This window comes from Chaetura pelagica, unplaced genomic scaffold, assembly GCF_000747805.2.
Source record: "Chaetura pelagica isolate M959 unplaced genomic scaffold, ChaPel_1.0 scaffold123, whole genome shotgun sequence".
NCBI classification, from domain to species: Eukaryota; Metazoa; Chordata; class Aves; order Apodiformes; family Apodidae; genus Chaetura; species Chaetura pelagica.
Window position 1 is genome coordinate 10863337 of NW_009953295.1, and position 26609 is coordinate 10889945.

The 26609-nt window shown below is 41.4% G+C and overlaps 2 protein-coding genes across 2 annotated transcripts in view; one reads left to right on the top strand and one right to left on the bottom strand.

Moving 5' to 3' along the window:
• Positions 1–1638: 1638 nt before the first annotated feature.
• On the top strand, positions 1639–2105 carry GGACT (gamma-glutamylamine cyclotransferase). Its single transcript, XM_009997940.1, has one exon. It carries the CDS (start codon positions 1650–1652, stop codon positions 2103–2105), a length of 456 nt encoding a protein of 151 aa, XP_009996242.1. The 5' UTR covers positions 1639–1649.
• Positions 2106–5089: 2984 nt separating this feature from the next.
• PCCA (propionyl CoA carboxylase, alpha polypeptide) overlaps positions 5090–26609 on the bottom strand; it is a 321407-nt gene continuing 299887 nt past the window's right edge. The window contains exons 22-24 of the mRNA XM_009997976.1: positions 21285–21425; positions 8840–8917; positions 5090–5434 (exon numbers count right to left, since the gene is read on the bottom strand). Coding sequence (XP_009996278.1) covers positions 5366–5434; positions 8840–8917; positions 21285–21425 — 288 coding nt within the window. The 3' untranslated portion in view covers positions 5090–5365. The remainder of the gene's footprint in view (positions 5435–8839; positions 8918–21284; positions 21426–26609) is intronic.

The following is a 26609-nucleotide window of genomic DNA, read 5'->3' on the forward strand; positions in this document are numbered from 1 at the left end:
GGAGAACTGTTCTGTTACAGAGAAAACCCACTTATTTCACCAAGGGGGAAATTGCTTTGCTACTGAGTATTCTAAAGGCCACTGCTCTTGGCCAGCAACATACCCTTTTGGATAACCTACCTGATCTGACAGTTTATCAACATGAGAGTAAATGGCAGAAAAGAATAGTTTTCTACTTGCAATCTGTTGTTAAAGATTTTTCAAACTTGAAATACGTTGTTTAATGACCTTCCTTCCCAAAGGAGCTGCAGTCAAGCCTGATGTGGGTAAGGCAGGCTCTGCCCCTTCAGTGACTGAGGGCAAAATGTAGGAAACCATCAAACAGTGCAAGAACTGCTTCTGCCCTAGAGAAACAAAGGGAGATGAACAAGGCATAGTGTGAAAAACAACCCAGAAACTATGAACATACCTTGTTTTCCCCTCTACTGTTCATTAAAGCCAGCCCGTTTATCTCATTTAAACCAATTTTGAGGGGGTTGTGTTCACAGATAAAACAAATGTTGAACAACAGTGTTCAGGGTCTGTTTTCAAGAGGGGGCTATCACTTGTACAGAGGGGCTGTTTCAGATGGCTTAGCATTTTGGGGTATCTGGAAGAACAGGAGCATGGTAGTACCTGGACTTTCTGCCAGCAGCTCTAGCTTCCACTTTTGTTGGAGCTGAAATACAGTATCCCCCTCCCAGCCCATCCCCAAGGTAAATAAATGGATACAGCTCCCTTGGGCAGGAGGGGTGAAGGTGTTTGTGAAGCCATTACCAGCTCTGTAAATTAAGTTTGACACCTAAGATTTATCACTGAGGAGAGCTGTGGTGGTTCCCTTCCCCTGAAGAAGCAGGACAAACATGTCCTTGCACTGGGAATGGCAGCTTTCAGACAGCACCCACTTGCTTGGGATGTGCATGTGAGAGGCCACCCTGCTTCTCTCCCCAGAGATAAGCAGTATGTGACCAACTCCATCAGTTCAGACCTTATAAAACAACCACCCTTCTCCCAACAAGGGAGAACAAATGAACTGTGCCTTCACCCCTGCAAGTTTTAATAACAGAGCTTGACCTGGGCCATTTAAACTAGAAATGCAGGGAAGCAGTATAGGAAGATGTCTTGCATAGCTGAGATGAACTATGTTTGGGGTTTGTTGTTTTTTTAAATCTATTTTTTCCCCTATAAAGGAGGTGTTAAGTGGAGTGCAATCTCCATCAGAGGGATGGCTCCCTGGGTTGCTTTTGAGGTCTTACTGAGCATGGCATCACACTTACTGCAGCATGGCTTCCATGATGTTGAGAAGAAAAAAACAAACAAAACAAAAGATATTTAGAGCTTTTCCCAAGGCTCAGGGATGCATTGGCTGATGTTGAGGATTCCTTAGAGAAGCCATGGGATGTCATTCAATGACAGCAAAGAACTGCAAGGGTGACTTTCCCCTGGTGTCTATTTTTCACTGTTACAGTTTTTGACTGGAAAATGTAAAGAGATAGTTTAGTTTAGTATTATACTTAAACAAGGCATAGGGCTACGAGACCACTTTTGCTCATGCCCAAACAGTCTTGCATGTACAACGTGTTGGTGTGGTTGTGGTTCTCCAGAGCTTTGGCCACAGCAGCCACGCGGGTAACATGCATCTTTGTCTTCCAGCTGCTTTTGCAGGTACAATGGCCCGTGTCTTTGTCTACGGGACACTGAAGAAGGGCCAGCCCAACTACAAGCACATGATCAACACAGCCAAGGGGCTAGCAAAATTCCAAGGAAGGGGCCGCACTGTGGAGAAGTACCCACTGGTGATTGCAGGAAAATACAACATTCCTTACATGCTGAACATCCCGGGGACAGGACACCACATTGCTGGGGAGATTTACTCAGTCGATGACCAGATGCTGCAGTTCCTGGATGAGTTTGAAGGTTGCCCAGACATGTACCAGCGCACCCTGATGAGAATCGAGGTGGTGGAGTGGGAAGGGAAGGGTGGCGCGGACGAGGGTGTCCTGGAGTGCTTCGTGTACAGCACGACAACGTACCCCCCCGAGTGGGTGGGCCTCCCCTACCATGACAGTTACGACTCCTCGGGGAAACACGGCCTCTCCTACGTCCTACGGGAAAGCCGGGATTAGAAACAGGAGGTACTGCAGCCCGGCTGAAGACGTAGTACGAAGCACGTGCCGATCAGTAACGCTGCCAGGAAAGCTGTAATACCCTTTCTGTTAAAACACAGGATCTCTTGTAACCTTCCCAACCCAAAAGCCTTGGCACTACTCTTGGAAGTCTGGCGGGCACAGAGATGGGGACTCATCCCTGGCTAGTCAGCGTCCTCCTCTACCCCTGCTAACCTGCCACCAGTAACCTGGTCTAGTTATTTTTCACCACCATCCACCTCCCTCTTTGCCTCAGTGCATGACCAACATCAGTGAAAGGCAGAGGAACAGACTAATTATTCTTTTTTACCTGAGCTGGCAAATATTTTGTGTAGTTCACCAAGGTGGGTGGAATAATGATGATACTATTGCACTAATAGCTGAAACTGATTTTAGAAAATCTGCAAAGTAAAGCACAACTCGCATTTAATATTGACTTGTAATGGTGTTTAGCAAGTTACTGAATGTAAACAGGGAGAGATGACCATAAAGTTACTATGTGCTTCAAGACAGATATGAAATTGCTGGAGAAATAGAAAAAAAAGTAAAGACTGTTCTCTTACTCTGTGTTGCAGTGTTTTGCTGAACTGGAAAAGACATTTTTGAGACGTTTAGTTTTATAAAGTACTGTGAATAAACATTAAAAGAACTACATTTAAAGTAATATTTTACATTTTGCATTCTAAGCACTTTAGGTACCACGTCATTTCACCACTGGGTGACTGTGGGACTGGGGGGGTAGGGGTAGGTGCTGGGGACCAGAAAAGCAAACCTGATTTCAGCTGCCCATCAGGCTACAGCAGCTGCAGCTGTTGTGAGCACTTACAATCAAGGTGACTTTGAGCCAAGCACTTTAATGCAGAATTGCAACCATTTTCCCATTTCTTATTGGTAGAAAGACTGGATATAAAAAAATATCCAAAGGACCTTAATGTGATTATTGCTACATTAAACTGGGAAAAAAAAAAAAAAGAGAGAGATGTAAGGAAGATTATTGTGCCCCTGACCCAACCAACTATGCTGATTTCTGTATAATCTGGGAAAATTGTGGCTTTCTGTTGTTATGCTGCTGTGCCTTATATTTTCTTTCAAATGCAGTGTTTGGTACACATAGGTTGTACAGTATCCAAAGCTGCCAAAGGGATGTGAGTGGGGAATGTGTGCCATGCAGTGAGCCAAAGTACAATTAAAGTACTGAGGATACCTTTAAGAACAATATTGTACTTTTGCTTCATTGCCAGTAGCCCTGTGATGGCCGCAGGAGATAGGGGTAGGGAATCAGTCCAGGGATCCAGGGTAAGGAATTAACCTAAACTTACCAATAACAGGCACTGCTGCATCTCATTTAGAGAAACAGAAAGGTTGTGTTGCTGCAGTAGGGACATTAGTTTTAAAGTAGAAGAGTCATATCATGTCTCTTTGCTGTACTTGGGTTTTTTTGGTTGGTCGTTTTTATAGTTTAGGGCAACCTGCAAAAGTTGAACTGTGCTCCTTTTGGAAGGGGCAGGATGACATTAAGATTTGTAGGAAGGTCTGCAGGCTGTCTGTATCAGTTTCTCCAGCTCCAAAAGCATTAATTTCTCTGGAGGGCAGGTACTGCCCAAACACTCTCCTTACTCATCTTGATGGGTTTTGTAAACTAATTAACAAAGCAGATCCTTGTACTACATTTTTCCATCTTGGCTGTGTGATTTAGTTGGCAGCTTCTCAGTAACATGAAGAAGAAAAAAAAAAAATAAGCCTTTTCAATCAGAAGTTTCAAACAGAAAGAACCTTTCTGGTTGAGCCTGAGTCACCAGCCCTGTCACAGACTGTTTTTGTCCTTCACCTTTCGGTAAAGAGCCCAGGCGCCTCTGGCCAGAGGGTTTTTTTTCTGGGAAGTAGCATGACTCCACACATCCAAGGCAAGCAAATGAGAGCAGGCCCCCTCCTCTCTGGGGCAGAGGTCAATGCACTGCAGGAACGGTGACTTGGAGCTATGTGGGAGAAAAAAACAAGTGTAGGAGGTGAGACTGAAGGTGGGAGTAGCCAAGTGTCCCAGCCCAGCAGCAGGCAGGGCAGGAGAACAGGACAGTGATGATGCCCACAGCGTGCAGGGACTGCAGAGGTACCACTGCATCTGCTGCCTTCTGAGCTGGAGCACTGAGGGGAGAAAGAGCCTCCGATAACCACACACTAACCTTCTGAACCCAGTAAACTTCTGGTATCAACACCATCCTGTGGCACTGAGCTCCTGAGTGCAGAGGGAAGGAAAAAAAAAAATAGATACTCTTACCTGTGCTGCCCATGACAACAACCCTCTCGCTTCTGTTCAAGTCTTTTCCTCCTCTCCAGGCCCTCTCTGGTTTTCCACACTGGATATGCAGCTCTTCCCGTAGGACATAGTTACGTATTATGAACAGTCCTAGTTCTCCACGCAGTCTTTAGTAAGAGCCTCTGCACAACAAAAGATCAGACACTCAAGTCTCCCTTTCCTGTAAGTAGTGCAGGAGGAGGCTTGGCCTCCAGCAATACTCTTGGGTGGCTGAGGGGGTCTGAGGACAGTGCCAGCTCCTACCTTGCATCCAGTAATCAACTGGAAGAAGATGAGGGGGAGGTAGAAATTTGAGTATGGAATTTGAATAAAATAAAATCCCTTACAACTGTAAATGAAAATATATGGGGAAAGTCTGCACTAGCAAAATAAAACATCTAACCTGTAATTTAGTCTATACAAAGGCTTCAAAATGTTACAGTAAATCTGAGCAGAACCTAAGCCATCAGCAGGGCTTCTTCAGCACTTCCACAGAGCACAGGAAAACTGCTTGGTTAACCACTCAGTGGTTAATTTTTCACTCTTACCAACCACTGCACAATTTGTCTGGGCCTTCAAACCAGTGATATTACCACGGAGAAGATTAACCGGATTCAGTCTTTTGTTGTGTTTTCTTTTTTCTTTTTTTTTTTTTAAAGGAGGCTTTTCCTGTTTTAAAGCAGAAATGGTATTTTATTGATTTTATTTGATCCTGAAAAATCAAAGAATTACAAAGGTTATGTACAAGTATTTCTGGAAGTAAAAATCTGGGATCTGCTGCCAAGGTTTAACATCTGTGTTTGCTGTCTTAACCATTGATAAAATAAATATGACTATAAAATCCTGAGCATAGGACTGTCCATTTTCTGTGTTGAATTCCCTTTATCTTACTTTACAGATGAAAATAATAAAGGCTTAGCTAATCCAACAGCGTGGAGGCAACCTTTCATTCCAGTTCCACCAGCAGATCTCCTTCTCCAACAGTATCACCAGCTTTGCAGTGCACAGCTTTCACCTACAGTACAGAAACAGAAATTTCAAATCTTCTTCAATAGCATGGTTAAGCAAATGGTTTGGTTGAGGTTGCTTATATACAGAATCCCATTTGCATGTACAGGATAAATGGCCACTATACAACATTATGACCAGCACAGGGATCACAGGTATACGTATACTGGACGGACCTCGAGGTTGACAACTCAATCTCCAATGTTCAGAGTCCAGCTGAGGTTTGAGGATGGAGACTCCACCACCTCTTGGTAGCCTGCTCCAGTGTTTGACCAAATTGTGTCAATTTAAGAACCCGAAGTTTTAGGGCACTGTAAGTTTTCTTATGACTGAGAAGCTTGAAGACCTGAACGTCAGATGGAGATGCACTTTTTAAAATTAACAAGCACCTCTCTTCCACCTGTTTACTCCTAAAAGTTTAAAACTTTTGGAGGACAGGCTGACTCTTCAGCACTCATGCTTGGACATTTCAATGGAATATTCCATTATTTCTTGCATTATTGATTTTAAGTATAACTGAATTTTGGGGCTGCAGCCACAAAGTGGGTTCTCCTCAATCCCCAGACAGGTGGGATAGACTGATTCAAATCTAAATTGGCATCCATTAACATAAATGAACTTGGCAAAGGTCTACCACTGTCACATAAATGCAGCTACATCTGTAGATGAATTAAATACTCACGTGTGCTTCCTGCACCTACGCAAACTTCTACTAGTCCCTCATTTCCTCTATAAAAGGCTGTAGCATGTTTGAATTCCCTCTCAGCACACAGAGCTCCAGAAAATACTTGAAGCTGTATGTTAGTTTGCTTGCAATATTAAATCACAGCTCACACTGACATGCCCAACTGCTTGTCAAAACTCTCTTCAGCAGTTAGCTCAGTTTTTTCACCCAAACGTTACCTTGGGCTCCTGAAGGAAACCTGCAGCATGCCCAAAATACCAGGCTACTATGGCTGCACATTTGCCCACATCCAAGTTGGATAGTCTAAAGCCACGTGAGCTGTGAGTGCAGCTTTATTTGCAGCACAGAAAGATTCACAGCATTGCTCCAGAAACGAAGCTGAACACTGTACACAGGCAAAGACACCGTGAGATGTACAAAAAGAGGCTGTACTTCTACACCAACAGCTACACAGCTGACCCGATGCCCGAGTCTCAATTTGTTTAGGAGATGAAAGCAGTGTAGAAAATACTCTGCTTTTTTCTTTTCTTTTTCTACTAAGGCAAGGTTCATCAAACCCTGTAGCTGAGCAGTGTTTCAAACTCTCCAGGGAGTTTTGACGTGCTGCAGGGCCAGCTCCCCATCCTGACCCAGGCACAGCTGTCCCATTGGAGACGGGAGGCACGCCAGTTCCTCTCCATCTTTCCCTCATTTCTCAACCACCTGCAGCTGGATTAAACTCAAAGTAGATAAAAACAAGCCACTTTTCTCACAATTACAAACAGGAAGATGGGCTTCAATGCAGAAAAGGAATTCAGCAGGGAATTGGAAGTGGGAAGATCTTCCAGCTGAAGACAAATGAACTGAGTTTCAAAACAGGGTTTCAAAGCATCAAAACACGGACTAACAGCCAGTGCCAAACATCCCATTCCTGCAGAGGGGCCAAGTTATTTTAGCACTCCGAGCCATCACTTTGCACTGCAGAACAGGATTCATTCTGTTAAGCAGCTTCGTTTCCACACAGCTCCAAACTTTTTTGCTTTTCCCAATTCACAGAATTCTAAAGAACCAAATAATTTGTTTACTATTAAAATGGAGATGCCAAGGGAACACTGCAAGGTGCACGTCGGGCCCACTGAATGGCCTGTGCACCATTCAAATCCCACTTGGAAGGATTAGGAAGCCAAACGTGGGTATTATGTGGCAACTGTACAGAGTGAGTGGGAGATGATATTTATTACGGGGAGAAGTGCAAACAGAATTTTAAGGAACAGGCCCATGAGTTGCAGCACACCTTGGTGGGAAAGGGAAGGTTAAAGTAAAAAATTAAAGGGAGCAAGTGGGAGAGGGAATGGCATTTTAATTACCAATACTCACTAGTTAAAATCAGTGGAGGCAAAGAGCAGCAATAAGGGGTTAAACAAAAGAAGCAAGGATGAAAAAATAAGCCCTCACAAATATTAATCAAGTGAGAAAATAAATTACATTGGAATTAATGCGTCAAAGAAAATAATAAAGTGGCAATGTTCTAGCAAAAGGAGAAGGTACATTCTCCTTCCCTCTGCAATTTTTTTCCCTCAAGACCCAATTTTGCAGTAGAAGAGGCAAACCCTGGGTCCCAGGCTCACTGACGATTTTAGCCCTGTGCCAAATAAACCTTTCTTGTAAACACACAAACAGTCCTTGGCATCCAGACCCATCTTGAGATCTCAGCGAGTGTTGCCAGTGGCTTTAACCTCATCCCTGCCCTGGAGTCAAGCTCCTTGCTGCCTCCTCCTGGGCTAAGGGATCCTGCATTGGGTTTGTGTTTGCTGTTGTTAATAACAAAATGGCAGCGCTTCAGGGAGTGCAGAGGAGCCTGTATCCAGGAAGAAAAGGGCTTGGACATGCTAGGAAATCAGAGAACATGTAATCCAGATCTCTGGTGAGGACTCTGATCAGTGAGTCCTCAAGAGTGACTCTGATCTTCCTTCAAAAAGAAGGGATCAGAGGCCCATGTCTAGTTGATAGTTTCAAACTGCGAATTATAATCTGGCAGAGGTGATGATCTGATGCCCTGATTTAGGGGCTGACAGTCCCCAGACCAGATGGGGTTTAAACCATGCCCTCACATCGTATCAGCTTAACCAGTTCCCTGCCCAGACTGCTGGGTTTGGTACATCCTGCTCTGCAGGAGGAGAGTCCCAGCTCAGGGGCTGCAATGCTGATCCCCCTCAGAAGCAAGATACCACACTGCACATCGTTCCAAAGCATAACACTTTCCTAGATCTAGGTTTCATATTAAACAGTCACAATAATAAAAAAAATGCTTTTCTCATCTTACTGCAAAAGCACTTTCTATGTCTTGTTCCGGGTGTTATTTTAATGAGAAATTGCTTGCCATTAATGAATTAACTGGCAAAGAGATCTCTCTTCTTCAGTTGCTCTCTGGAAAGACAGAAAGTCTGCAACACCTTTCAATTCAGCTTGGCATTGTAAAATCATAGCAAACAAATCATTTAGGAGAAAAGGAGTTATATGAATTTCTGAAGCCAGTATAACTATTTCCTGCTGTGCTATCTAAGGCTCGGAACTACTTAACAGCATTCACAGCAGATGCAAATGTTAAAAATTAAAGGCACCTCACTTTGAAAGACTTACAACAATCAGACTTAATTTCTTAACAACCAGAATCCTGCTTTTTTCCTTTTTAAATTCTATCCTATTTGACAAGTTGCATATGGTTTTAAGTGACCCAAGGTAGCTTACCTTGCCTGTTTTAGCAGCAATCATACTGTTCTGCATTTTCATTGCTTCAATTACACAAATCTCTTGACCTTCTGAAACCTGGTAGAATTGAAGCAGTACAAAATGAGAATAGAAGATTTGAAATGCTTTAAGTGTGACGTGATTCTTCTGGAAAATAAAGGGATTATTTCATTAAATGCTAACAACGCTTTCATAGCGCAAGTCAAGTCAGGCAGCTACAGAGTCATGACACAAACCACAATCACAGGCTGCAGTTGCCTTTGACAATCTAGCAACAACATAGGGGAAATCACCCCGACAAACCTGAAAGGCTTCCCTCCCATCCCATCCATTCAGCTCCAGCTTCTACAGTTTGCATTTCGCATCCACCACAACTCGACACTATACCCAGAGCAAAATGAAGCCCAGGCAATACCCAAGGGGCTAATGCTACGGAGAAAGTCACCTCTCTGCACATGGCAGTGGTGGCTGATGACTTGGGACTGAAGGCAGGGAGTGTGCATGACAGGAAGCACAACCTCTCATCCGCACCGCGGGCATCGCGGAGGCAAACCCTTCTTTTTCACTGCAGCTGGTAGCTCACAAAAGGGAGACATCCAAGTTTCCTCTTTCTGCTCGTTTGCACTCTGCTAACAGGCATGCACGAGCTCAAGGTCACCAGTTACCCACTGGGCTGCTCTGCTGGGCTCCCTGTGCCTCCCAGTCAGGTCCTCCCTCTGACAACTGGGACCACACTGTGCAGAAGAAACAGCCACGCAAGGCTTTCCCCCCATGAGGGAAAAAACACAGAATTCACACTTTATCCCTCCTGTAACCCAGCAATCAACCAGCCATCCCACAAAGATTATTTATGTTGGAGCAGGAGGGGGACTGGGACGTACATGCCAGTATTTGGGACTTCTGCAGCAACACCCCTCTGGGATGCCTGGCTCCAAGTGCCCACTGCAAGGCTCTTTTGCAGAGGTAATGTCTGCCAGTCTCTGTCCCAGGAAATATGGGATACTTTCACTCTGATGTCAAAGTTTCATTAAAGAGAGCAATTTGAGACCTGCAGAGATCTGGCTTATGCATTGTTCTCTTCAAAAAACGTGCGAATTTCCTCAAAAGGTGTTTGTTTATATATGTACATATACACACACATATATTTATCTAAATATATGTAAAAATAATAACACATATTTAAGGACAAGTGTGTACCACTTTGGAGGAATATACTAAGAGACAGGTGTGAAGTCAGAGATCAGATGCACATTGCATGAAGTACATCCTGGATATTTAAACAAAGATATTTTTTTCTGAAGTGTGCACTAGTGTTAAGTATCTCCCAGAGCTACCCTTGGCTAATGTCACCTGTACCTTTGAAGCAACAACTGAGAAGCATCACTGTCTGCCTATGGATTCTGAGCAAGACAAAAGAAAAGATGTTACGCTGAAAGGTGCTTACACACCATTTCTCCAACAGACTGTTGGGGATGGGCTTTGGGGGGTAAACAAGGAAAATGTTTGCTATGGGAACACAGTGTGCTAACCAGATACAGAGAATAACCAACACCTGACACTTCACCTGCAGAAATTCCATGCCGAGCTTCAGGTGAGCATTTAACTAATTAGGAGCGTCAAATCCAGTGAATAGAATCAAAGACTTGTTCTTTGTCCTTCTATTCCATTTCCCCATCTTTTGTCTCCTTCCTTCAACACCTGCTGCTCTGCCTGAAACCTTGGCCCAGCAGCTCTTTCTTTCCTACTTTACTTATCCTCCTCTTCTCCCTACCTCACTGCTCAGCTTTTCTTCCATCTGCTCTGAACTTTCCAAATATTTCTGAGGTTAAAAGCAAGCTATGAATATCTGCTTGTGGTTAAAAATAAAGAAGGCATATTTTTAAAAGTCAAGAACGTTTCTTGGAGGGGGGGGCTTTGTATAACCTATTTCATAAACTCAACTATCAGAGCATCAAGAACATGAGCCTCTAAAGGTTGCTGAAGACTGAGACACTAAAGAGTGCAGATTTGAATGCAGTGGCCTAATGTCAAGAGCACAAAAAACTCTCCTCGTGAGCCCCAGAGTCATTTGCCAAAGTGTTACAGGGCTTCACCAGGTGGATGCTGTGCAAATGGATCCGTGAGTAATTATCTAAACAGAGTCCTGGAATTACATCGAATGGAAAAGTACAGAATTGTCTCTGTAGATCATAACTACACTTGTAAAATTGTAAGGAAACATGAGCGACTGTGGCATGGAAATTTCCACAAATCTGAACTTCTCCTCAGTTTCCCCTCTTTCTCAAAAATAAAGTTTTTGTGTTTTATATAATATCTGCTGGGTTGGTAACAAAGGAATCGGCATCTGAGAAGGATAAGCCACAAAATGTATAGATAAAGTAACCATTTAACATCTCCTAATCTTCCTAATTTGGAAGGAAGGAGAGACATTTTCAGCATGTATCACGTGTGAAAATGCTGTGTCAGTGCTTCTGATGATGTGCAATTTGTTGAAAATTACCTTAGTGAAAGTGTCACTTAAGCACAGAAGTTTAATTACTGGTCTTATGTTAAACCTCTACATCTCCACTCATTGTGTTGCAAAGTGACAAATCCTAAAATTGGGCACTTGTATCTCCCTTTTCTCTTTTTCAGTCGTTTGGGCATTGTCCAATTTCTTTCATCCCATAATTGCACATATCCTTTTGCCAGGTATTTAGTCTGCAAATGAAAACGACAATGATGTGTACGAGTTCCTGCTTTCTAACTTATTTCAGGATTTATCTGGACCCTTTTTAACATTCCTTTTTCCTTAATATATTTTTTTTTTTCCAGTGGATGATAAACCAACGTAAACCACCATCTTTACATTTCAGTTTAGAGAGGTCTCAGTGATGACCCAAATCTGTCAAAACAGGCAAATAATATCAAATAAAAAATCTGATTGATAGGAACTAAGTAAAATAAAAGGGCTCTTTTTCTTAAAAGTAATTAAACTCAGGCATCTTTCTCACAGTTACTCTACAGATAAGTCTACCTTTACATTGCTTAGAATATGAAAATAAATAAATGGTTATCAATTTAGACCTGCAGTCTGCATTTCAGTAGCTTACTCCTGCATGGCACAGCTCAAAGTCTTTGTTCAGCTTTGTTGCCCACAGAACGAAATGGGAAAAAAAGAAGAAAAAAGATCATGGAAGAGGAGGGTACTTAACATCCTGATGTGAATTCTCCCGAATTCACATTTGGGAACAGTCAATAACTTGCAGTCTTCGCGGTGGTTGCTCTCTCCTCTGGCCAAAAGGTTACACACAGGACAGGGAACTGTCTCCGGTCATTTCCCAACCAAGCCACCCGCCACACAGGGAGGAAGCAGAGTTTGAGAAGCAGCAACCAACACCCCCCCCTTTCCTCCTCCCCAAGCTGTTCTCACTGCACCTAGAGGAGGGACCACGAAGCCTAACTCGCAGATAGACCTCTCCCAAACTCAGAAACAACAAAAAGACAGCGGGCACCCGAGGGCATGGCTGCCACGGGATCCCTGTGAACACGGTCCCGCTGCCCCGGGACTCCCGCGCGTCACCCGAGCAAGACTTAACGGTTGTGACAGGACGTCTCCCATGTCAGGCTCACAAACTGGTCACAAGCCCCGCAAGTCTTTCTGATAAACCCAACGGGCACTGATGTATTCCCCCGCTCCCTGTCTAATTGGTGTAAAGTTTGCAGGGCTGAGCCCCCCTATCTTTTATCCAGCCTGCTGCGTCCCCTCCTTTGACGGGAGGTCAGGGTTCACATTCGCCCCCGATTACCGAAGTGGCGCTCATTAACCAGCAGCCGGCCCCGCACCGAAACGAGTTCCCTGGAAGGGGAACTCGGCCCATTTACTCAGCAGATTTTAGCATTTTAAGGAGGCCTGAATGTCACACAGTATTGCTGCGTTCTGAGGAGTTTCAGACATCTCCAGCTGATGATTAATTGTGAGTGATGGGAAATAAAATCCAGTAAAGCCAGCTGCTTGCCATGGTCGGCAAAATTACTATAATGGATATAGGCTGCCAATTTTCCAGTTTTACTGGCAAGTCTTCCAAGTGTAATTAAGGGAAGTTATAAATGATATGGAAATCTATCAAGTCCCATTTATTTTCAGAGGACTCTTTCCCCTGAGACTTTTATCTTCAAGCTTATAGTTTGCTTTGTTGTGCTAATGATTTAAACCACTTCTTATTTCTGATTAAAGCCCCCAATATCCTTCATAAGAAGTTAGATCCACTTTATTCAGAAGGATTTAAAGAAACAGAAACCTTTCTAAAGTTGTGTTTGTTAACTGTGCTGAGCTCTCGCCTCCTCTGTGCAGGCATAACAGAGCATCCTCCATCTTAAGTCCCTCGCTACCGTCTGGATTTCTGCTTCCAAAAACTCTGGGAACTGGGAGAGATCTGGTGGAAGGGAGCAAAATGAGATAATAAATACAATAAAATAAAATAAAAAAATCCACCTTCAAGAAACACCCCAGTGTCTCTCCAAATCATAAGTCCTCCAAAAACAAAGATTGTGGGTGCTACCTTAGATGCCAGGCATTTAGCACAGGGTGGTGTTGCTCACTAATGTTGTTTGATTTGGAATAAAAGCATGAAAATGATGTGCAAAGGCCTAAAATTGGAGATGTAAAGGATGACTGCACAGTATTCCATTTCTCAATTTCATCCTTCAGAGCCACAAAATGGGGGTGATACAGTTACTGGATGAGATTTACAGTAACAGCTGTGGTCTTCCCACACAAGGGAGGACCTTCTAATGGGCTAAGGTCTGTTTTGAACAGACGGGGAGTAGCAAAACAAGGTTCCCTATTAAGGGTGTGCAGTAATATTCTTGATAAAGAAAATGAGTAGTGGTAGTCAGATTGCTTTAAGAGACCTAATCTTCTTTTGCTGTACTAAAAAATAAACAAACAAAAAAAACCCAAAAAAACCCAAACCCAGACAGACAGGAAGAAAGAGCTATTTTAGAAACTGCTAACTGCTAAATAAATGAAAGACATGTAAATGGAAGGCTTTGGCTTTTTCTTCATCTCCTTGCTACAAACTGTACAGAATGCATAGGAACCAGTGCCAGGGGCATATGGCTTTCTCCTGTGCTGAACATTCATACAAAAGACAGGTTCATCAGTCATTGGAGTATCTGGATAAAAAATTAGCTCCTGATGGATGGTATTTAGAGCTTACCTGCTGCTAGTACATTACCAGAGAAACACAGGTTTTGAAACCCACATGACATTAGAAACCGCAGACCATGAAATACCCCACGTGCGAGCGCGCTCATAATGTACGCCAGGTTACACAAAATAAGAAATAAGCTATTTAAACCCTCTGCCTAACATTGGGCCCGCTGCAAGGAACCCTGGGTCAGCCCTACACAGGCCAATTAATGCACAGCATCTGCTGTATAGAAGCCGTGCATGAAGCACTTCCGAATGATTTCAGCAATTAAAAGAAAACTGTTTCCTGCCTGTTCTGACAGCAACTGTTTCAATGCAAGAGTGAGCACCAAATTATTGTGTGCAGCTGAAAAAATTAAGTCTCTCTCTCCCTCTAGTTTTTTTTTGGTTTGTTTTGTTGTGGGTTTTTTTTAATCTTGTGAAAAGGGGGTGGGAGGGATGAAGATTTCTTACGGAATCAGATCGTTCTTTTGTTGTCCGGCATTCTGTGTTTTTCTGCCAAATTAGACAGAAGGCTCCGAGGGTTTATGGGGCCCTCTACAGTATCACCTTCTGGTGCACTGTGGCTCCCTAAAAAGATGGATCAATATCCAACCCTGGTGATTTGCCTACAAAAGTGAAAAACCCTCAATTACATTTTTAAGACCATTGTATTTGAAACACAGGTTCCCGGATACGTAACATTTTTAAGGCTCTTGGAGCTGAAGGGAAAAACAAAACAACAAAAAAACCCACAAACAATGACAGCTCTAAGCAAAAACGATCCTAGATTTCATTAAAAGTGAAGTGAGAATTTGATTTAATTGATACCTCCTTTCTCAAGCTCTGGGGGGACACCAGCAAATATTCCTCACAATTTCCACTATGTTGTGACTTGTGTCCCTATTGAGACTTGTAAGTAAGAAGGGACAATGCACGATGGTGGCATAAAAAAATCCATATGAATCCCTCTCTTGCAGCTTTCTGCAAAACTGTTACAAACATTCACCTTGCTTCTGCTTGTAAAAAACCAGTGAACTAAGCATTCACTATCTAAAACCCTTATGAAGATACTGGGATTTTTGCTTGTTCATTTGTTTAAACTTAGTCCAAGCTGGCGTGATTCCCTTCTGGATTTTTTTTCTCAGACTTGTTGGCAATCTGGCAGCAAGCATCCACAAGAAAAAAAAATCAAGAGGAATTGGATAAGCAGCAATTGGAATTCCTTTACATTGTCCATTACCATGTAAAACAATTAGTGCACATTTTCCTTTCTTTCCAAATTAACTTTGAAACCGGAGCTACAGAGCTGCAAATATAATTACTGGTAATAAAAAGCACTTGACAAATAATTTTTTAACTTTCTTTGCCACACTTCCTTTAATGAAGATAGCACAAATCCCAAATTTTGTGACCTCTGACTAACCTGAAGGTCAGTGATGTCCCCTTGACAGCAACCAGCACTGGCTATTGCACTCCCACGTATCCAAAACACAACTTCCCCGACTGCTTCGGAGACCCCAGCGTGCCTGGGAAGCGAGACACGGGGAGAGCAATTCCGGGAGCAATTCAGGTGCTGCTCAGCCCAAGGCAAGGCTTGGCTGCCACCACAGCAACCTTGATCAGTCAACTTCTTCAGTAACAGCTACAAAGTTGCTTAGAATTTGAAAAGGCAAAGCACACCAATTTAAATATATATACGCATATATATCTATGATTTCTCTTCACAGGGTGGTAGCATTTTTCCCCTAGGAGGAAACCCTAATAATACTGAAAATTTGTGCCTCAGCATCAGAATAGGATTTTGCTCTTAATTACACCATGCCCTAGCACAAATCTTAGGCTGTGCAACTGCAGAAAGACATAGAATAATAATCTATTGAAGTAAAATATAAAAAAAACACCCACATAAATATTTTATGAGTGATTACTCTGGTTAAGGGTTTTTTTAATGTAACCTCAAATATTGTTTGAAGTCTCATGTTATACGAATGGTGAAATATTTGAATGCTTTAACTCTTAAAATTTCACAGCTTTGAAAATGTTTTCATTTTCTGTTTACAAATAAAATTTTCCCCCCACAAAAATACACCCCAAAAATTATTTAATACGCAGAATCATAAAAACTACATGAGTTTTTTGACCACACTTAGTCAAGCTTGCCAACCCCCTTTAGCTGAAAATAGTGTGTATTTGCTATGGGATTGCTGAAGAAACAGGACGGAGGAAAGGAGGTAAAGGCAAAGAAAAAGGAAGAACAACAAAAAAAAAACAAAACAAGATTCACTCATAAGAGGAAAATCTCACTTGAATTTAAGAATATGTCCTATTATATTATTGATACCATGCTTGCCTAAATAAAATAGGCAAGCATTAACTTAAGCAAATACATTTTTACTGGTTTTCCTGGTTGTTATTTCTCTGTTATAAATTCCAACCAGTATAAGTGTAAGAGAAGAAAGAATAAAATAATTTATTTTTGTAGATTTTGAGGTCTGAAGGGCAAGTATGATTTCAACAGACAACTGGCTGATGGCAACAGGTAATTTTATAAGTCCATCTTTTCTTTCACAAGAATGAACAATGTAGTGAGAAACAGAATTTGGGAAGCTGTTTTGTTTTAGGTTTTTTTTGTAGAGAGCATTTCAGCAGTAAAGGTCAAGCACAACATATCTTTTCCCATAGCAAAAACTTTCCTAGGCTCGTAAATGGAAAAGAGTGAAGAAAGATTTTTTTTTAACTATTTTTTTAAAGAACAACAAAAGGAATTGAAATAATGTGCATGCAACTGAACTGGGAGAGCAATGTCCTTTAGAAGAACTGGAATGAAGCTTAAAACATCTTCCTCAGTTGTTTTCAAAATGTGGCATCACTGAAAGGAGTGGGTGTTATAAGTTATACAACTAAAAAGGCCGCCTTCAAGATACTCAGTTTTGAAATTACTGAGATAATTATAACAGATAGTTAATAGCTAGTATTTTGGTAGAAAAAAAATAATTTTATACACTATCAATACCCATGAGTACAGAAAAAAACAATTTCAATAATAAGGAATTCTGGTATGAGAAATGTCCATTTAAAGACTGGTTTGAACTGTGGTAACTTCCAAAACCTAGCATAATCTTGAATTACAGGAAAGAAGAGAAGAAATTAAAAAAAGTTACATCAACATGGTTAAATGTCCTTTTTTTTTGGCCACAGTCCTGCAACGATTCAGTAACACTGGGGTGTTTATCCACAGGTACTTTCCTTTTACATATTTATGGTGGGGAGAATCATTAAAATTATTTAGGCTACCAGCACTCATGTTAGCTTATTGACCAGTAGCTTGGCTTAGTAATGACACCTGTTCTGCCTGATTTAATTAAAAAAGAAAAACAACCAATAGAAACATACAGCTAACATAAAAAAATCTTGGCATTTCTGAGAGAAAACTGAAAAAGTAAAAATAGTATGCATACAGGTGAAGATGTGGCAAAGGCTACAGGGCAATCAGGCTAGTAAAGATCTTTTTTTGTTGCTGTGGACAGTTCAGACTGCCAAAGTCGGAATCAGTTGTGGGAGCACTTTGAGTGGCTGCTTAAATGGGGTAAAACAACATCACTTTACCTGTTCAACTATCAGGATCTTGGGCTTTCCCTCCTCCTTCCAATTTCAGTGCACAGAATCCAACGTGCACAAAAATCAAGCCAAGCAACTCAAGATGGAAAAAGAAGTATTTCCAACTGCCTGCCTAGATCCTGCCCTCTTAAGAAAAGAAGTGATTTTGTGCAGTTTTAGTAGTTTTTATGGTGCTGCATTTGTAGTGAGATTCAAACTGCTTGCAGTGCCATCTCCACAATCTGGCATGAAAATACTGCTGTGTGCTAGCAGGGCTGGCTCCTGCTGCCATTGGTGTCAGCAGAAACAGTGCAAGACCCTTGCCTGGATTTGAGAAGCCCAGTGGCTTCTCTGGCCCTTGGCACCACAGGGAACCAAAAAGTAACTCTCCCAAAACAGAAGTTCATCAGAATGCACGCTCGTCATTAACAATCTACTTACAAAATAAACCCTCACCTCCCAAAATTATTATTTCCTATATAATGTGACTCTGTCATCATGAGGAATGTAAGTGAAATCTAAATTTATTTATTTTTTTTGCTAAATAATAACCTTCTTTCCCGTCAGCCAGATTTCAAATTGTTTTGTTGTTTATGTTGCTTTCTGCTTCTGAGTGCCTTCATTGTGTTTCCAGGAATAACTGAGTGACAACTAATTACAGTCTTCTGATCACATGAAAGAAAGTAGAAAGTAACTAAAAAGCTAAAAAAATTGGCAGCATCACAAGTTCTGATTCTCTCTAAATGACAAACAGCACTACCCCACTGTGTTACTAAAATCTATACATCATCTTACAGACAAAAGAAAATAAATTCTTTGCATATGCAACATCTTTTGACAAAAATGAATTGCCAACTGCTTCTCAGACCAGCCAGATAGAGAATGCTCACACAATCTTTCTATCAGGCTTCACCAGACCAAAGTATTTTTCAACAACAGCAGCCAAATGAGAACACTGCTCTTCAAGGAAAAACAATGATACAGGGAGTGAGAAAAATTTATGCAGAGATCAACCTCAACTTCTCATTTGGCTACGGACACACAGAGAGGGACTAAATATGCTTTACCTGACCAGGCGTGATGCCCTACAGCTGAACTGCAAGCAATTAATTAACTACGAGTTTGCAAGTGTGGCCATACAGACAGGAGAGGAAATACTCCTGACTAGGAGCTTCTTCACCATTTGTGAAGTTACACCTGAAGGAGAGGTACCACAGCCCAGCTCCCCGTGCTGCCAACCGCTCTGAGAGCATCTCTCTGTGAACACAGCACCGGCACAGGGACTGTGCTGCACTAACACTGCTTAGCACAAATCACAGGTTAGGAGAAAACAATCTCAGAGCAGCTACTAACCAGGCAGCTTTATTGCTAGAAGCAGCAACACCTGAGTGGAAGGATGGACAACTACCTTGCACTCTATTTTATATCTATCTATCTATCTATCTATCTATCTATCTATCTATCTACTTTATTTTTCAGCTCTGCTGTTTTCAGATAGCATACCCAGCCCAGTTGCAAGCACAAAATAGGAGCTACTTAAATTCCCATTTCTTCAGCAGACTAAAGAAATCAGACTTTTCCCAAGCAGTGCAACAAAAAGAGCTGTGTTTATCAGGGAGCTACAGCTCCCTGCCCATCATGCCTTGAACAGCTGTAGTGAGTGAGCTGGTTCCTGATGGACAGGCAAGAGGTGTAATCTGAATCACACCATCCCACTGCTTATTCAGTGCCAATAGCTGATGCTACACACTCATCTCGCTCACCCACTTTTTTTTTTTATGTTTTGACACTAGTCCTGAAAAGGCAGGATTTAAGTTAAAACCCTTTTCAGTAACGCAAATGTGTTTTTGCAATTAAAGCCACACAATTAACATTGACAAGCTCAGGTCAGCAGAACATAGATTATGCCTTTCAAATGCTCTGCCACTCAGTGCCTTCAGCAAAAAGCTGCAGGAGAGGAGAAGAGGGGAAAAAAATCTCCACACATTATTTAACAACTTGTGCTCTGATGCACTGCACCATTTGTGGATTTGTGAAGGGAGGTTCATACATTTACTTAAAATCCCTTTGGCTGTGGCCTCCTTCTCTGCTGGTTCTACTCCTTCAAGACATGAAGAACTGTTTTTAGGGCAAGAAGGCTGGTAACATTTAGCAGAATAAACTTCTCAAAAAATCTTAAATTTAAAAATCCTCAAAATCCTTGCCTTAAAAATATTTCCCTTCAATCCTGGCAAAAAAAAAATATTTTATCTCACTCACTCAGCCACTACTAGACACAGAAATCACAGTGTTCTCGATCCATGTGATGAGATAGTGATTAATTTTAATTGAGTACTGCTGTTTTAAAGGGATCATCACTATGTGTGTGCATGTAAGATCACAAAACCAGAATGCTAAGTGTAAAAGCTAAAATAATTTCTCTCTTGCTAATTTTTACTCAGCTGCACTTGGTTCTGTTTTCCCAGAAATATCTTAATTTCATTAATAAAAACACTTGCACCTACAGATCTTTAGCATTAACATGACGACTCTCTTCTCTCTGTAGTCAGAAAGATCCAAACATTCTAAAAACAAAAGTGGCATCATAGCAAAATGGAAGCAGACAAGTCACTTTACCAGGACAATTCATGACCATCACACAGTAAGTGCAGTGCTAATTTTGGACTGGAGAGCTTGATCCCACTTCTACATCATCTCTCAAGAGTTACCATAAATTATGAACTCTGCAGCTAAAGCTTTCTGATTGTATTTAAGTGCCACACAGGTGTTTATGGCCTCATTTAACTGACAATAGTGTTTTAAAATGAATCTGCACAATCTGATTTAAATATTCCTGGCCTGCACCACTCTGTTGCTTTTAATGGTTACATGAGATAAGGGCCCTGACTTTAGACATAACCTACTATACAATGTGGTAGAATTTCATATAAAGGCAAGTTCAAGTAAGTATTTATATCTAAATCTAACACTGTATTTACACTTGTTTCCAGCTCAATGTGAGGTAAGAAGCACTGGAAATCCCCAGGACAGCAATGGCATGTTCTGTTGCCCTTCTGTAGGTCAAGTTTTTTCCTTCTGGAGGACAAGAGGATTCCCATAAGAGACTAAGAATTCCCAGCATGGCATTCCCTATTCAGGAAAGTCATATGTCTTGCAAAATGCTAACATGAGGATTATTGAAAAAAAAAACAAAACTAAACAACAAAACACAGGAGGTAAATGACAAGTTCAAAATCTATCCTGTGTCCTTTGTGCTTAAGTAATATTTCCATTACTCCAGGGCAGAAAATCAAACATCCTCTCTCCTGCTTGCACTAACAGCATAAGTGTACTTACATATATTTAAACACACACACACACAATTTTTTTTCCCCCCCTGCCAAGGCATTTGTGATTAAAAAAAACAAGCTTGTCATTGAATTTCAGCTGTGGACTTGCACTCGGCTACCAATGTTTCTTTTAAAGCCATTTTAATTAAAATTGTGCTTCCTTATTAGTTTTTAATAATTTAAATTAAAAGCAGCAACATCTTCAGCATATTTTATTCTACAAGTGAGTTTAACAAACAAACAAAAACCCCACACAACTGTGACCTGTAGTTTCAGTTGCACCAAGGAGAAATTTGTGTGGAATATATAATGAAAATGCAGACATATAGATCACATTTCTTACCATGTCCCCAGGCTTGACAGAAACTGCCACCACTACTCCAGGCATAGGAGATCTCAAAATGCTGGAGGTGTCCTCTGCTGCTTTCTCTGGCATGTACTTGCTCAGCTCTGCAGCAACCTTCGTCAGTATTTGTAATTTGTACTAAAGAAAAGGAAGAGGAATGTTTTAAAAAACTGTACCTTGGTGAATTCCAGTCAATAATCTGCACTATTTTATGGCATATTTTTCATATAATACATCTGTTATCTGTTCTTCACAGGAGTGTCTGAAAACTGCTGTTTGAAATATTTATTCAGAGTTTCATTTTCAGGACATAGAAAGAAAAAAATACAACCCCAGCCTGCAGCAATGAGCAGATAAAAGGAAAGAATCAAGTACAGTAAAGTCAGACTCATTTAAAAATTTCAGGATAGAGAGGGGAGATACAAATTTAAAAAAAAAAACAACAAAAAAAACCAGAAATACCCTTATGCTTACTGCACATTATCTTTATTGGGTATGGAATATTGAGGGATTCATTTCCAGTGCTGTGCTGAACTGGAAATTTGACCTTTTATGAAAGTCTGTCAGATTTTCAGTGACATGATTGATTTGAAACACTATCCTTACTTTTTTAACGTTTCTTTTTATCATGTATCTAATGTTTGAAGTGAGTAACTTGTTCAGATTTTGCAATTAGAACATAATAAACAATTTCACTTCCATTTTTTTCATGCACAGGCAGAATGATGGAACATTTTGGAAATATATAAGCCGAATATATTTTAGCTGAAATAGAAGCTGTTCAGTAGCTGTTATCTAACTTGAGAAGACAAAAATAATGTTTTCTCTAGCATCTTTTACAGCAATTAGAAATGGAAAAGAGTATGATGAACCTCAAGTATCTGAGAGCATCCTTTTAAACAAAACCTTTCTGAAAAAAACATGGATGCGTGCACAATAATTTCTGCTCCAGGCTTTCAGTTCTTAAAAACTTGGAACCACTTTAGAGAGAGAATTCATGGCACTTAAGGCAGATGGGCTTCCCATTCCTCCCAGCGCACTTGCAAACGAACGCAAAGAGCCAGTAGATGGCAGCAGGTCTCTGCGGGAAACTCCTGCCCCACCAAGGCCAACCGGGTGAAGAACCGACACCGCACTTCAACAATAATTTAAACAAAGGTTTTAATAATAAGCATCGGATGAGCCGCATTAACAATTCAAATGCGTATTTTGCTGATGGAAAGTTCAACACCTTGCTTTGAACAGTATGTTTTCCTCCCAAACAATTAGCTATTGTTTTACTGGCAATAAAATGTCTTTACTTTTCATTTTTCCACAGACAGAAAAAATCTGATATCCTTATGGTGAAGGTAAAGGGGGGACTCTACCTTCTGCTTCTGTAGGGAGTAGAACAAGGTATTTGGAAATACATGCAAAAGGTGATTAATTCTGCAATGACACCGTCAAAAAGCAGCTTTGAAAGCCAAATTAAAAATACGTAACAGAGGATTAGCATCCTCCGTAAATGGCGTTTGGACACACAAGATGATGTGCAATGAGCAGTGGAGCTATTCAGCTAGAAATACATACAAGAAGCAAACGGTTAAATGAAGTGATTCCCCCCCCCATCACCCCAGCAAATGTAATAAAATGCCACACAGGTATTCCCTGAAGCTGTAAGTGGCACCCAAAGACTGGAGGACCCATTCCCAAACACGTGCCTTGGTGACAACTGATCCGGCACAGGGAAACCAGCACCATTTTGTATGCAAAAAGCCGCTTCAGCTCCAAGCCTCCTAGAGGCATCATCATGACAATTAAGACTGTGGCACTCAAATTTTCCAACCCCAAAGAGGGATGGTTCTCTGCCTGCAGCAGCAGCTACATTCGATGTAGCTTGCTTTTCCTCAGAGTAAAGTGTGTGTGTGTGTGCACACAGGCACACATGCTGTAGGGAGAGGGGAGGTGATGCCTATAGGAGATTTGATGACATAAGTTGCAAATAGAATTGCAGCAGTGTGACAAGTCAAATAATAACATCTTATACATGTTTCTTTACTCTTGAGTGTCTGTTTTGCAATCAAGACGTACAAGTGTCTGCCAGTTTCTGAAGGATATGATCCTTAAGTGAAATTACTGTGCAAATAAAAGCTTTTTACTCCTATTAAAATTCATCTGAGTCATAAGTGGCAAGGAAAAAAAGCTTGCAGAGTGTATTCTGCTGTCAATCTAATAAACATTCTGTGCAGAGGGACTATTTATCAAAGATAAATTGTACTTAAAAGTCCTTCATTAAATCTATGGGGGGGAATATAATTACATCAAATTGCACAGTTTCAGTATCCAGGGCTAGTGTCTTCTTTATACTCAGAGTTTGAAAATAATAATAACAAAAAATAAAAAAGGAAGAACAAAAATAAGTTAGATTTGTGGACTGCATTGTTGCCTCTTTCAAGAGACTATTTTGATACCATTTCCAAGGATTAGGTTTCGATGCCATTTAGGTTTTTAAGCCACGTATAACACTTCCGAGCTGCCCAATTTCAAAATTTAAGCTGGAAGTGAAAGCTGGACCTTCTGCATTCACATAGGTTAACAGTATTTTGCAAAAAATCTGAAACACAGAATTCCCTGTGCACTCCATAATGTACAGCAGTGGGGGAAAAACCACGTTCCTCAAGTCTGCTGCACTTTAAAGCTCAGTTCTCCACACCAAGTTAAAATATCCCTTCCAAACATTGTTTTTACTATCTTTATAATTTTCATATCTTTTAGATTCCTTTCTCTGCAGGACTCCTGCTTTGCTTGGAGTGAGATGTAAGAGTCAGTGCTCTCAAAGCTTTAAAACGCGGGTCTTTGTTATTGATGAGCTGTTCCTTTTCCTTTTGTATTTGTTTATTGTTCTTTAGTCTGTTTGGGGGATAAGCAAGTTACTGCAATCAAAAAGTAAAAAATAACAACAGTAAACTTCTGGGGAAAGGCCTTTTTTGGCACGGTTGCTTCACAAATGACCTTTCAGAACAGAAAAAGACAAAGGCGCAAAGAAAGGCTCCTTCTTTAAGATTACCTTTGATGTATTTCTGCTGCTGGCTGGACCCCACTAAATACCCGCATAAGTGTCCCTTTGTAAGGCTGTTTGAGATCTCTGGGGGATGAAGGGAGCAGGGGGCTGTTCACCTCACCGAGGGGGCAGCCTGTGGCTCAGGAAAGACCAGGACAACCAAGGCCTGCCAGTGCCACTACAACAAAGACAATTAAGAATATACCCGATTTGTTCATTACACCATTTAACACTGCTGCTGTGCCTTTGATCCAGCCAGGGGAACACCGAGCATACGAAGCAGAAGTTTTGACATGTGGACAAGGTTCAGGTTGTTTGTTTTTTTCCTTTATCCTCACGAGGAGGAGGAGGAGGAGATGGGAGAAAGAAGGGGCGTAAATGGGGGAAGGCTGTAAAGTTTGGTTTATAAATAGAGACCAGAAGGTTTCCACTGGCTTAAACCAGAAGAAACATCTGTTGGAGTAATAAAGAGATTGCGGGTGGACTCGCAGAGCAAGGAAAGCTGCTAGCCATCAGATTGGAGCTGACGAGTAGTTGTCACCAGCCACTGCTCCACTCTGCAGGGTTTCAGAGCCTAATTCTGCCAGCCAAAGCAAAGTTAATAAAGAGGTACCCGAAAGGAGCTGTACAGCTTTTGATAGCATAGAAAACAGGTGTTTCTTTTCCACAGGTCTGCAGGAGTCCACGGTCAGTTGACAAAAATTATAGTAGGGAAAAATGAAAAACTACCTCATATAATCAAATCTCTGTGACCAAAAAAAAGAAGAAAACAAAAAGGTGCAATAATAGCAGTGGCAAGGAGTAAGGGGGTAAAGAGTAAATACAGTGAAAATTATACCTTGGGTTTTGTGAAGGTTTTTTGTGGATATCTACTGTACTGATCCCCCAAGTCTGCTGACTAGAAGTAGACTGGCTGAAACAAAAAAGGTGGCCAGAGCCACCATTTGACTCCATCTTTGCTTTAAAACAAGTCCTGTAGTTTGCACAGATGCAGTTCCCTGGCTCCATACATCAGAATAATGAAAACTCTCAATAAAACACTCAAAACTGCCCTCAGTTGCAGCTCCCATTAGTTTCCTAAATGTGATCTTCCCTGTGCACCTGAAACTCATGTCCCCAGAAGCTGTAAATGTTCAAACTCCATTGGAGATTTTATAGAGCAATCTAATGTATCAGTACCCATGTGTTACTTACAGCAGTGTTTGGACTGCTGACCAGATGTGGATTTTTCAGCCTGCTTTCCCTAAATGTTCAACCATGTTTTTCAAATGTCTGTCATTTTTGTGGCCAGAAGAGCGAAAATCTTACAGAGCTCAGATTTCAGTGGAGAAACTGTCTGCTGTGCCTCTTCATTACTTTCACTAACCTTCCAGTTTCATTTTGTTGAATCGGTGAAATCTGTTAACTGTGGTCACATAATTTCCCTTTAACACTCCTAATCTGCATCCTGCCTCAAGTCACTTAACTGTTGTCACCTGCGGTTTGACTGTCACAGGAGCATGTTACTCAGTGCTCCTCCCAAGCAGCACTAGGCAGGGCTGAACACAATGAGCACAACGCCTTTTTAATTAACCATTATACATCTTAACATGGTGATCACAGCCTTGCTTAGATTTCCTCCGAGGCATCGAAACAGGAAACTGAGATATTTATTCCATATTCCTTGAAGGTGTCAGGCACCACCTTCTTTTTGAGTCAAGGATTTATTTATTTATTTTTTCTACTCAACAAGGAGATGAATGACATTTTGCAAATCACGGAGACTTTTTATTTTCCAAGCTCTGTATTCTAGAGCTGATTTACTTCCCCAGGGTGGTGGCGAGGAACGACGGGAGCACCTGCACAAAACAGTAACAGCACTTCCCATCTCCTGGAGGAGCCCACGCTCAACATGCCATGGAGAGTTAAATAAATGCACAGAAATCAAAACACACACACAACAATAAAATAAAAAGGCAACCCGAAACAGGCACAAAAACGATGAGCCTTTAAGTAGCAGCAAAAAGAGAAAGAAAGGAGAAGCCTCACCACCATGCAGCACCCACTCCAGCAGCAGAAACTTAATTAGAATTGTAATTCAGCCACATTTCCCACTTCCCGTTCCTTCTGCGATAACATCATTAACACTCTAGAGAAACCTAACCAGGGTTAAAGCCATGAAAAAAACCCAAATGTTACATATACATCTATACATCCCCCTCCGCTTCTGACTTATGATGCTGGAGAGGCAGCAGCAGAAAGGTGCGGACGGGAAAGCCTGGAGCCTTGGAGCTCGGATGCAG